This window comes from Pelobates fuscus, chromosome 7, assembly GCF_036172605.1.
Source record: "Pelobates fuscus isolate aPelFus1 chromosome 7, aPelFus1.pri, whole genome shotgun sequence".
NCBI lineage: Eukaryota > Metazoa > Chordata > Amphibia > Anura > Pelobatidae > Pelobates > Pelobates fuscus.
This window is the reverse complement of record NC_086323.1, coordinates 170,330,187-170,342,724: the sequence shown is the minus strand read 5'-3', so window position 1 is coordinate 170,342,724 and position 12,538 is coordinate 170,330,187. Positions and strand designations below refer to the sequence as shown.

Below are 12,538 nucleotides of genomic sequence, written 5' to 3'. Positions count from 1 at the left end.
AGCTTCATCTAGCTCGGCCCGAAGTGTTCTATTTACCACCTTTTCCCAAAACCAACCTCCCACATCCCCATACCCTATCTCTCCCCGACCGGAACCCATGACTGACGCTTCCCTACGTAGCCCCATCCAAACCCGACAGTTGACTGGTGCCCAACAATTAAAGCACTATCAGATGCCTCTTCGCTTAAATCCCGGGTCAGCTTATATCGATGCCGCAGGTCAAATGGCACACGCTGACCCTGTCTTCGTATATGTCCCTTTCACCACTACCGACCTTTTAAACTGGAAGACCCATAATTCCTCGTATACTGAGAAACCACAAGCCATGACTGATCTGTTCACCTCAATAGTACAGACGCATAATCCGACATGGGCTGATTGCCAGCAGTTACTAATGACTTTATTTAACAATGAGGAAAGGACAAGAATAAATCAAGCAGCCATTAAAGCATTAGAAGATAGAGCCCGTGCTTTGAACCAAGCTAATCCAGCAGCATGGGCCGCAACACATTATCCCAACACTGATCCCGATTGGAACGTAAATGGTGCTGATATGGTTCAACTCAGAGCCTATAGAGACGCTATAATTGCTGGCATGAAAGCCGGAGGAAAGAAAGCCATTAACATGTCGAAGACAGTTGAGGTGATCCAGAAAAGCGATGAAGCGCCCAGTGTCTTTTATGACCGATTATTGGAGGCGTACCGCTTGTACACCCCCTTTAATCCGGAAGACGCAGACAATTCCCGAATGGTGAACTCCGCCTTTGTCAGCCAAGCTTACGGAGATATTAAGCGCAAGCTACAAAAGCTAGAAGGGTTTGCAGGTATGTCAATCACCCAACTAATGGAGGTAGCTAATAAGGTGTATATGAATAGGGAAACAGAAAGCAAGAAAGAGGAGGAGCGCAAGATGCGTAAAAAGGCTGATATGCTAGCGGTAGCGATCGCAGGCGTAGATAAACGGGGCCCAGATAGAGGCAATAATAGATGGAGTAGGGAGCCTTTGAGTAGGGATCAGTGTGCGTATTGCAAGGAAGAAGGGCATTGGAGGAACGAATGTCCGCAAAGAGAGCAGTACGAGAGGGTCCTACCCAGGGCAGGCTACGGAAACTTTAGAGGCAGAGCGAGAGGTAGAGGAGGCCCCGGAGGGAGTAATGGTTATAGAGGGAGTAATGGGAACAGAGGAAGTGTTAGGGAAGACAGATATATTCCAGCAGCGCAAAGGTCCCGCGATAGAGAAGGTAGGGACTTCGTAGGATTGGCTGACACGGTCATGGAGGACTATTGATACCGACCGGGCTCCATCCCCCTTGGTCGAGCGGAGCCTATGGTCGATGTATCAATAGGGGGGAAAAGGAGTGCGTTCATGATCGACACTGGTGCTGAACATTCAGTGGTGACTAATCTAGTTGCTCCTCCATCTGGAAGGACTATTACTGTGATAGGAGCAACTGGAAGAAGTGCTGAAAGACCGGTTCTTAAAAGTCGACTCTGTACATTGGGAGGCCACGTAGTAAAACACCAATTCCTTTATATGCCTGAATGTCCAGTCCAATTGCTGGGACGTGATATGCTATCCAAATTACAAGCGCAGATTACGTTCCTACCAGATGGAACAACATCTTTAAAGTTTAATGGACCTTCAGGTATTATGACTTTATCCGTACCAAAGGAAGAAGAGTGGCGACTTTATACAGTGTTGACTAGCCAAAACCCTAGGAGTGATGAGACATTGTTTAACATACCAGGAGTTTGGGCAGAGAACAACCCACCAGGACTGGCCCGCAATATTCCACCAATAAAAATTGAACTGAAACATGGGGTTTATCCAGTGAGCCTAAGACAATATCACATTCCGCAGAAGGCTAAGAAGAACATCCAATCCTATCTGGATAAGTTCATACGGTATGGTATCCTAAAATTCTGTACTTCCCCCTGGAACACCCCATTGCTGCCTGTTCAAAAGCCCGGCACAGATGAGTATCGACCTGTGCAGGACTTAAGAGCAGTCAATGATGCGGTTGTTAGCATACATCCAGTTGTACCCAATCCATATAACCTGCTTGCTTTAATTCCGGGCGGGGCTACTTACTTCACAGTCTTAGATCTCAAAGATGCCTTCTTTTGCCTCCGAATTGCCGCAGAAAGTCAATGTATTTTCGCTTTCCAGTGGGAGAACGCTGTAACGGGCTCAAAACGCCAAATGACTTGGACAAGACTGCCCCAAGGGTTTAAAAATTCACCTACCCTATTTGGTTCAGCCCTAAGTCAAGATCTATTGGATTTCGAGTCCATCCCAGGAGAGTGTGTATTGTTACAATATGTAGATGACTTGTTGATAGCAGCAGTTACAAAAGAAATCTGTCAGCAAGCAACGCACGATCTACTACACATTCTCTGGAAGGCAGGATACAAGGTGTCTAGAAAGAAGGCTCAGTTGTGTTTGCCAACTGTCAAGTATCTAGGATTCCATATCTCTGAAGGTCAAAGAATTATGGGGCCAGAGAGAAAAGAAGCTGTCTGCCAAATACCAATACCCAAGAATAGAAGACAAGTGCGAGAATTCTTGGGGGCAGCAGGCTTCTGTAGGATATGGATTCCCAGCTATGCGATACTAGCAAAACCTCTGTACGCAGCTATCAAAGGTACAGAGCACGACCCCTTCTTATGGACCCAAGAACAGCAAACGGCATTTGAAGATGTGAAGAAGGCTTTGATGAGTGCCCCAGCATTAGGTCTACCTGATCACACACGACCATTCTACTTATATGTACACGAGCAAAGAAGAATGGCTGTGGGAGTATTGACACAGTACTTGGGATCATGGCAAAGACCTGTTGCCTACATGTCTAAGCAACTGGATGCAGTGGCCAGCGGACTTCCACCTTGTCTAAGAGCCGTAGCTGCAGCCGCCCTGCTAGTAGCTGAAGCCGATAAACTCACTCTGGGTCAAGAACTTTATGTACGAGTCCCACATGCAGTACAGACGTTGTTGGATTACAAAGGAAATCATTGGTTTAGTAACAGCCGTATGACCAAGTATCAAGCAATGTTGTGTGAAAACCCAAGAGTGCATTTAGAGACTGTAAACACCTTAAATCCAGCTACCCTTTTGCCACAACCTACTGAAAGTCAACATGATTGTTTGGAAGTAATGGATGAAGTATTCTCAAGTAGACCAGATCTTCGTGATTTTCCCATCCAGAACCCCGATGTTCAATATTACACCGACGGCAGTAGTTATGTGAAAGAAGGGATCCGCTATGCAGGATATGCAGTGACAACAATAGACAAGGTGATAGAAGCTCGGCCACTGGCGAAAGGAACATCAGCACAAAAGGCAGAATTAATAGCACTAACACGAGCGTTACAATTGGCTGAAGGTTTAAGAGTAAATATCTATACGGACTCTAAGTATGCGTTTTTAACCACTCATGCCCACGGAGCTTTGTATAAAGAAAGAGGACTACTGAATTCAGAAGGCAAAGAAATCAAGTACGCAGCTGAAATCCTACAACTATTGGAAGCAGTGTGGGAGCCGAAAGAAGTCGGTATTATTCATTGTCGAGCACATCTGAGAGGTGATGGTGATGTAACCAAGGGAAATCGGATGGCAGATAGTGCAGCTAAGCGTGCTGCTGAATCAGGAAGACAGGAGTATGTGGGGCATATAGCTGCTCTTATACCAACTCCACTGTCCCAATGGACTCCAGTTTATACAGCTCAAGAAGAGGAGTGGTTAAAGACTGAACCGGGAAAGTATCTGGAGAACAAGTGGTATCAGCTAGAAGATGGAAGAATAGTTATACCAGCATCACTAGCAGTAGAAATTGTCCAAAACTATCACAACGGGACACATTCTGGGAGAGACAGTACTGAAGAATCTCTTAGAAAACATTTCTACATACCAAGATTGTCCAACTTGACTCAGGCCATTGTACGCAGATGTGTAACGTGTGCTAAGAATAATGCAAGACAAGGACCAGTAAAGCCACCAGGAGTTCAGTTTATGGGGGGACTCCCCATGTCCGATCTACAAATAGACTTTACAGTGATGCCTAAATCGGGTGGACATCGTTACCTGCTGGTAATTGTGTGCACCTATTCAGGCTGGGTAGAAGCATGTCCTACTCGTACAGAGAAAGCAGGAGAAGTTGTGAGATTCCTGCTACGAGAAATAATACCCCGATATGGACTACCCTGTTCTATAGGATCGGACAATGGTCCAGCTTTTGTTCATCAGTGCCTACAACAACTGACTCATATGCTTGGTATAAAGTGGAGGCTTCATACTGCATATAGACCCCAGAGTTCTGGTAAGGTAGAGAGAATGAATAGAACTATAAAGAACCAGTTGGCTAAAATGTGTCAGGAAACCCAACTTAAGTGGAACGTTCTCTTACCTATAGCCTTATTGCGAATCCGCAGTACCCCTACCAGAAGGATGGGCCTCTCTCCTTTTGAAATCATGTATGGGCGACCACCTCCCGTACTTGGTAACTTAAGGGGGGACTTGAGTCAGTTGGGAGAAGGAATTACTCGGCAGCAGGTTGTAGAGTTGGGTAAGACTATGGAGGAGGTACAGAAATGGGTACAAGATAGATTACCTGTGAATATTTATCCCCCTGTTCATAGTTATCATCCAGGAGATCAAGTGTGGATTAAAGAGTGGAATAATGTACCGTTAGGGCCCAAGTGGAGAGGTCCTTATGTTGTTCTTTTGTCTACCCCTACAGCAATAAAAGTAGCAGAAGTGACTCCGTGGATACATCACTCCAGGGTTAAACCAGCAGCAGTCGATTCTTGGCAAGTTACAGTAGATCCAGAGAATCCCTGCAAGATCCGGTTAAAACGCACTACTCAGTCGGAGTAACGAGGAATTATTGTGGATTACAAATTTTATTGTTACAGGTGTGAGTGAGAAGGCCATAATAAAGCCTGTCCGCTTACCATCACATAGTGTATAAGCCAGGAAAGTCTCGAAGGGACACCTGTGAAGACGAGCAGAACTCCATTCCCTGCAGCCCTCACATCCTGGAAGCTGAGGTTCCATCGCACGGACGAAGACTGAGGATGACGGCGAAAGATGTGCTTTTGATTGTGTTTATTTACATGTGTTTTTATATTCAGGAAGGTAGAGGTACCGACACTCCTAGCTGTGAGGTATGCATTAAGACTACGAGAACAGGTAACCATATTTCCCAAACCCTAATTTGGCATTCACAATACGAGTGTAAAGGAGATGTATCGAGATGTAGATACTTAAATATAGATTATAGTGTGTGCCATTTAGGAGTAGGAGAACCTAAGTGCTTCAGTCCGGAGTATCAACCTCGTACAATCTGGTTGACTCTCAGGAATGGAGATCCTCAGGGGACCCTAATTAATAAAACGGTGTTAGAATCCGTACATTCTTCGGGTGTTCTGCTATTTGATGCGTGTAAAGCGATATCGAGTGGTAGAAAGCCGTGGAATGTATGTGGGGATCTTAGATGGGAGAGGACGTATGGGTCTAACGATAAATATATTTGTCCCAGTAGCAAAAATAAATATGTAAGTCCTAGATGCCCAAATAGAGATTATAACTTTTGCCCATATTGGTCTTGTGTGGGGTGGGCAACTTGGGGACAGACAGTAGACAAAGACATGATAGTGACTAAGTTGCCGACTAGCCCTTATTGTAAGTCTATGGAATGCAACCCAGTCCATATACTCATTAATAACCCCGACAAGTTCTTAGATAAGTATGGAAATTTATTTGGGTTTCAAATATACGGGACGGGTTTAGATCCTGGGACATTATTGTTTATAGGAATAGAGACTGATACGGTATCCTCCCAGACTCATCAAGTATACCATTCCTTTTACGAAGAGATGAGTATAGATAATAAGATCCCCCATAATGCTAAAAACCTGTTCATCGATTTAGCTGAAAGTATTGCCGGTAGTCTTAATGTTACCAACTGCTATGTGTGTGGAGGTACTAACATGGGAGACCAATGGCCTTGGGAAGCAAAGGAGGTAATGTCCGGTTCTGAGGCAGTTGACCAATTAATATCTACACAAGCCGATTATCATATGAGTGTTAGAGGTAAATCTGAGTGGAGATTAAAGACCTCCATCATAGGTTATGTTTGCATAGCAAGGAAAGGAATGATGTATAATACTTCTGTAGGAGAATTAACTTGTCTAGGGCAAAAAGCTTATGATGATGATACAAAGAATACAACTTGGTGGTCGGCTTCAAATGTCTCAGAACCATCTAACCCGTTTGCTAGATATGCCAATTTAAAGGATGTGTGGTTTGATCTATCCATCACATCTACTTGGAGAGCCCCAGCAAATTTGTACTGGATCTGTGGTAAGAAAGCCTATTCGGAGCTGCCACAGGACTGGGAAGGGGCATGTGTGTTGGGTATGCTCAAACCATCCTTCTTCTTGTTACCGATTGAAACAGGTGAGACTTTAGGTGTTAAAGTGTATGATGTGAATCATAGGAAGAAAAGGGGACCCATAGAGATAGGCGCCTGGGAAGATAATGAATGGCCTCCCCAGCGTATTATAGATTACTATGGGCCAGCCACGTGGGCTGAGGATGGTACCTTTGGTTATAGAACCCCTATTTATATGCTCGACCGTATTATAAGATTACAGGCGGTGGTTGAGATTATCACAAATGAGACATCACAAGCGCTCAATCTTCTAGCGAAGCATAACACCAGGATGAGGACAGCAGTCTACCAAAATAGATTAGCCTTGGATTACCTTTTGGCAGTAGAGGGAGGTGTATGTGGGAAGTTTAACCTAAGTAATTGCTGTCTTCAAATAGATGACGAAGGGCAAGCAATAGCTGAGCTTACTAGCCATATGGTTAAACTAGCGCATGTGCCTACTCAGGTATGGAAAGGGTACAATCCAAGTAGTTGGTTTGGTAGCTGGTATGAGTGGTTTGGAGGGCTTAAGGCAGCGGTAGGTGGAGTCCTACTGATTTTACTGTTGTGTCTACTCCTACCGTGTCTTATACCCTTAGTAGTTAGGTCTGTGCAAAGCCTGATAGGAAGTATAGCAGAGAGGAAGGCTGCTGCACAGATAATGGCGATATATAAGTATAAGGCTCTAGATCAGGGAGAACCAATGCAAGAAGATGAATGTTGAAGATTCACATCATAAGATAAGTCTGGTCTGGTTCATGGTAACCTGAGGTATATGCAAACCAAGGTTAAGTGATGCCTCAAGTAATTGTGAAATATCAGAGGCATCAAAGGGGGGAATGTGATGTAATTCCAGTAAAATACAAGTTTAGCAGGCTAAGATTGCCACAAGGCATATGTATGTATATGTGTTTGTAGTATCAGTTAGTTAATAACACGTAGCTAAGATACTGTCATCACTGTACTGACCAGGTGCAGGAATGTAAGAACTGGAATTACGCGTCCCTCTCCTTTGTATCAGATGAGCCACGTGGTTAGACCGGATGGATGAGTTTAGACTCTATTCATTAAATAGGTTAAGGGTATGTGTGGGTGTAGTTAATTGTGGGAGGAGCTACAGTGCTATATAAGGAATGTACTCTATGTATTCAGTACTCAGACTTTGCTGTATTTTGGTGACGCTAGTCCCTCTGAGTCCCGATCGGTGATCCAATAAAGAATCTCTTCCTTCCTGAAGAAACCTGTGTCCATCTCTCTGTGCTTGGCTTCCGTCAGTTTCTCCGGTATCAGTACAACAAAAATGCAAACAAATCTCTTGATCAAAAACAAATGACACCGCAATACCCATACATCTATACCAATACACACCTGTACTACACATTTAACACCACATTTAACCTACATCCCTGCTTTATTTTTACAGTGCTCCTCTGCTTAGTGCCTTTTTACACTATATCCAACCGTACACCCATACATACTTGCTGAGAGTTTGATCTTGTCACTCGCAGTTTTGAACCCAGCAGGTCTTGATGCCAGCATGTATCGAGTTATATCTCACCTGATGGAATAAATAGTGTTTGTCCTTGTTTAACTGTGCACTTGTAACATTTGTCCACTTGATCAGCAAAAAACATTTCACAGTGATTGGAGGCGGACTGCCACCGTTCATACAGAGAAAGGTTTGCTGAAGCCGGTCTGATGAGATAGAAAATTTTTTCCCCCTAAAAAAAAAAAAAAAAAACAGAACATGTTCTGCATTAGCATATAGTGCACATTACAAAACAACGTATAAGAGATGACAGGCAGTAAAACCATTCTAATATATGAAGAAAAAATATTAATTAATTAACATATTGCAGATTCCAAATTGAAATAAATGCAGGAGACGCACCTTAAGTACATGGTACCAGGCAGAAGCACCCCCTGAATCTATGTGGAAGTCAGTATAACTATCCTTTACGCAGATCAAACAATACTTGTTGACCTTCGGTTTTGCCAGAAGGGCGTCATCTGGCCAATGCTGTTCCGCCCATGAGAGCTTCTTCACGATATCTGGAGCTTCAACAAAGCTAGACATTCTGCAAGAGGAGAGAGACAGAATTTAGTTACTGAAACAGTCTTCTTCCGTGGTCCTATTGGCAATATAATGTGAGGGCAACAATCCACTTATTATATTGCCATAAAGAACTTCAGGAAAAATCAATATGTACAATAAAGAAGTACAATATTAGGCTAGACATTTTTAATTAAATTAATGCAAAGTTTTACTAAGCAAAAAGGCTAGATATTTAGCATTTGTTCACAATTGGAAGAAAAGAAATAGATGGAATATGACAATAATACACAAATAAACATTGGTAGAGTACAAACGGCTCTTTGGTGGCCTATTCATGAATAGAATCGTACAAAGGAGGTCAGCCACCAAGACATGAAGACACCAAGAAAGGATATTCAACCTTCAGAAGATGAAATGGTTCTTTGCAGTTGTTAAGAGTACCAAGGGATCCTACATGCAAAGTTTAAATCGGTACCAGGATAGAAGAAAGAGAACAGGAATGTAGTATATTCTTGGTTCTTAAAGTAGCTCAGCCTAACGTGCAGAAACCTCTGTGTAGTTGAAAGAGAAATCGTAGTCAAAGGAATGCTGCATCAAATGAAGATAGAAGACTCCAAACACAAAGACAGGGTAAAACCAATAAAAAAAAAAAAAACTCTAGCACTAAGCACTAGAGCAGGCAAGGGATTAAAAAGGGACTTTTGTCACTCTTGCAAATCCAGCCATGAGCATTGACACTGTGTACTTCAGTGTGTCATTATTTGTTTAGTTATGATTACTTTATGCAGCCTTAGCCACAACTACCATGGCTAATGCTCACATAGCATCCATACAAACTTCTTGAATAGGGGGCCTAAATATTAAACGTTCCTTATGGCACAGCATGTTAAATTTAGAACTTCATATCCAGATATTCAGAAAAGACAATAAATATAATTAAATGCAAGTGAGAAAAGAGAGAGTATTATCATTACGATACAGAGGAAATAAGAAAAAAGAAAACTAAAAGAAAAAAAACAACACATGACTGTTACTTTTTCTATATGAAATTATCTTCACATTATCTCAACAGACAGATCTTGTTTTATAATCTTATAATGCATGGTACCCATGATGAACAGTTAAAAATGTACTTATCAAAGAAATGCAGTGTTTACATTACAGCCTAGGGATACCTCCACTGTCCACTCCTCAGATGGCTGCTAAAGGAGCTTCCTGGAGCAGTGCTGCACACTGTGACTGACTTTCAGTGTCTCCATTCTCTACATGGAGACACTGAACTTTCCTTATAGAGATGCATTGATTCTATGGAACTCTATGAGGAGATGCTGATTGGCCAGGGTGGAGTTGGTCTCTGCCACCGGTCCGTCATCTTGCCTGAGATAATCTGAATTGAATTGACAATCTCAGCCAATCCAATTCTTTCCTAGGGGAAAGCATTGTTATTGGCTGAGATCGTAACTTCTGGGGTCATGGAGGGCTACATAATGTTTTTAACACTATAGGGTTATGAATACATGTTTGTGTTTCTGACCCTATAGTGCTCCCTCCTTTAACCACAACACACAGATCACCTTTATGAATTATATATGCAGGGTTTAACATGTTAAGTCCTAGCCAGGCCTTAAAGTTACTAGCTACTGCAAGCCTGGCGAGTCCATATCACACTCAACAGGAGTGAATTTCTATTCACCAGGGCTATATTTTTAAAATCCAATGCCTAGTGTGTGTATGTATATACATGTGTGTGTAGATTTTGAAATATTAGAGCCTTTGTTACGACACTTGAAATTTAGCTCAGATGCATCTTGTTTCTCTTAAAGCATCTTTGAGATATTTCCACACATTGAATGGAGTCTACCTGTGGCAAATTAAATTACTTGGACATGATTTGGAAATGTACATATTAGGTCCATAAAAGATCTCACAGTTGTAAATACATATCAGAGCAAAAAACAAGCCATGAGGTCAGATAATTCGCCTGCACAGCTCAGAGACAGGATTGTGTTTATACATAGATCAGGGAAGAATACAAAAAAATACTGGCAGTATTGAAGGTTTTCGAAGAGCACAGTGTTAATTTTTAACTGGAAGAAGTTTGGAAAACCCAGTACAAACGGAGCAATCTGGGAAGGAAGGACTTGGTAAGAACCCTATGATTACTTTGGGTGAGCTCCAGAGATCACATATGGCGATGCGGAAGGACAACCAACACTTTACCAATCTGGCCTTTATGGCAAACTGGCCAGATGGAAGCCTCTCCTCACTGCAAGACACATGAAATCTGCTTGGAATTTGCGTAAATCACCTAAAGGACTCTCAGTCTGATAAATCAGATTATCTAGTCTAATTTAACAAAGAATGAACAGTTTAGCATTAATACAAAGTCTCATGTCTGGGGGAAACCGCTTGTCACCTGCGCAATACGATCCCAATGATAAAGCATGGTGGTGGTAGCATTTGTTTTTCAGTTGCAGGGACTTGAATACAGATTAGGATTGAGGGAAAACTTAACACAGCAAAGCACAGAGTTCACAAAAACCTGGTCCAAAGCACTTACGACCTCAGACTGGGCTGAAGATTCATGTTCGAAGAAGCCAATTACCCTAAGGACACAAGCAAGAAAACACAGGCGTGGCTTAGGGACAACTCTGTGAATTTACTTGAATGACCCAGCCAGTGTCCATACTTGAACCCAATCAAACATCAAGATCTTAAAATAGCACTCCATTGATGGTCCCAATTTAACCTGACAGAACGTGAGATAATCTGCAGATATGAATGGCAGAAACTATACAAATCCAGTTGTGCAAAGCTTGTCGCATGATTCTCAAAAAGAATTGAGGCTGTAATCGCTGATAAAGCTGCTTCAAATAAGTACTGTCTTATATCATTGAATAATTATGTCAATGTGATATTTCTTTTTTTTTTTTTTTTTTAAAGGGACACTATAGGCACCCATACCACCTAATCTCATTGAAGTGGTCTGGGTGCAGGGTACCTGTCCCCTTAACCCTGCAATGTAAAATACTCCCAGAGATCCACTAGAGGCGCTTCCTGAAGTTTCACAGTTTAACTACGTAAAACAACTGGCAAATCCACATAGGAAAGAATCGATTCACTGCTTTCCTATGGGGAAGGTCTAATGTACACCTCTCTCGCCACAGTGCTGACTTCAGAGGAGACAGAGACAGCACCGAGAGACCTTGGAAGTGGTTGAAGGATCTTTTTTTTCATTGTGGCAGGGGAGGTGTGGGGGCGGAACAACACTGCACTTTTAATAAATGTGCAATGGTGTCTATCGCCTGTTTTTTTGTTTTGTCATTATAAGGTATTGAGTTTAATTTGATGTGACAAAAATGTTTATAATAATAATTTCAATATTTGTAGAATAAGAATGCAAAATAAAAAAAAAATTACAACAAAAAAAAAATGATGGGATCTGAATACTTTTTTTAATGCACTGTATACAGACACACACCTGTCTCTCAGTAAATACTGTAAGATCTAATTAAAAACTATATATTTTTACTTTATATAGTGAACAACGGGGTAGTTAAAAGCTAATTGCAAAATTTAGACTGAGACAGCAAAATATAGGAGTTGGAATTTGTTCTCAACTCATCTATTTTGTAATAAATTTTGCAGTTCCCAAGAGTGCAATAGATCCACTTTTTCCATGCTTAATGTTTCTTCTATGAATCCTGTGTTGCCATTTATAAAGCCTTTAGGACAAATTATTCTAATAACAGACTCAGAACGATAGCTAAATTGTTCATAAAATGCAGTGATATGATCTTTACACAGGTTTTATAGGAATGAACAAAAGCACCCAATGCTAAAAACAGATTGCTCACTTGAACATTATGTAGGTGTTGTAAAATGTTATTTTTAATTTTACTTATTAATTCCACAGATTTGTCATTCCCAACAAAAGATACTTTTCAGACATAACACTAATTTAATGTAATTTTCGAAGTAAAGAGTTGTTAAACAAATGAATTAACTCTGCTTGTAGTTTACTGAAATCAAGCAATATCAAAGCTATCAA

The 12,538-nt window shown here is 41.7% G+C and overlaps 1 protein-coding gene across 3 annotated transcripts in view; it reads right to left on the bottom strand.

Annotated features, from left to right (window-relative positions):
• Positions 1–12,538, bottom strand: part of PHF2 (PHD finger protein 2) — a 223,977-nt gene that overhangs the window by 95,931 nt on the left and 115,508 nt on the right. For all 3 annotated transcript variants that reach the window (XM_063426922.1, XM_063426921.1, XM_063426923.1), the window contains exons 6-7: positions 8,323–8,509; positions 7,990–8,152 (exon numbers count right to left, since the gene is read on the bottom strand). In XM_063426922.1, the coding sequence (XP_063282992.1) occupies positions 7,990–8,152; positions 8,323–8,509 (350 nt within the window). The remainder of the gene's footprint in view (positions 1–7,989; positions 8,153–8,322; positions 8,510–12,538) is intronic.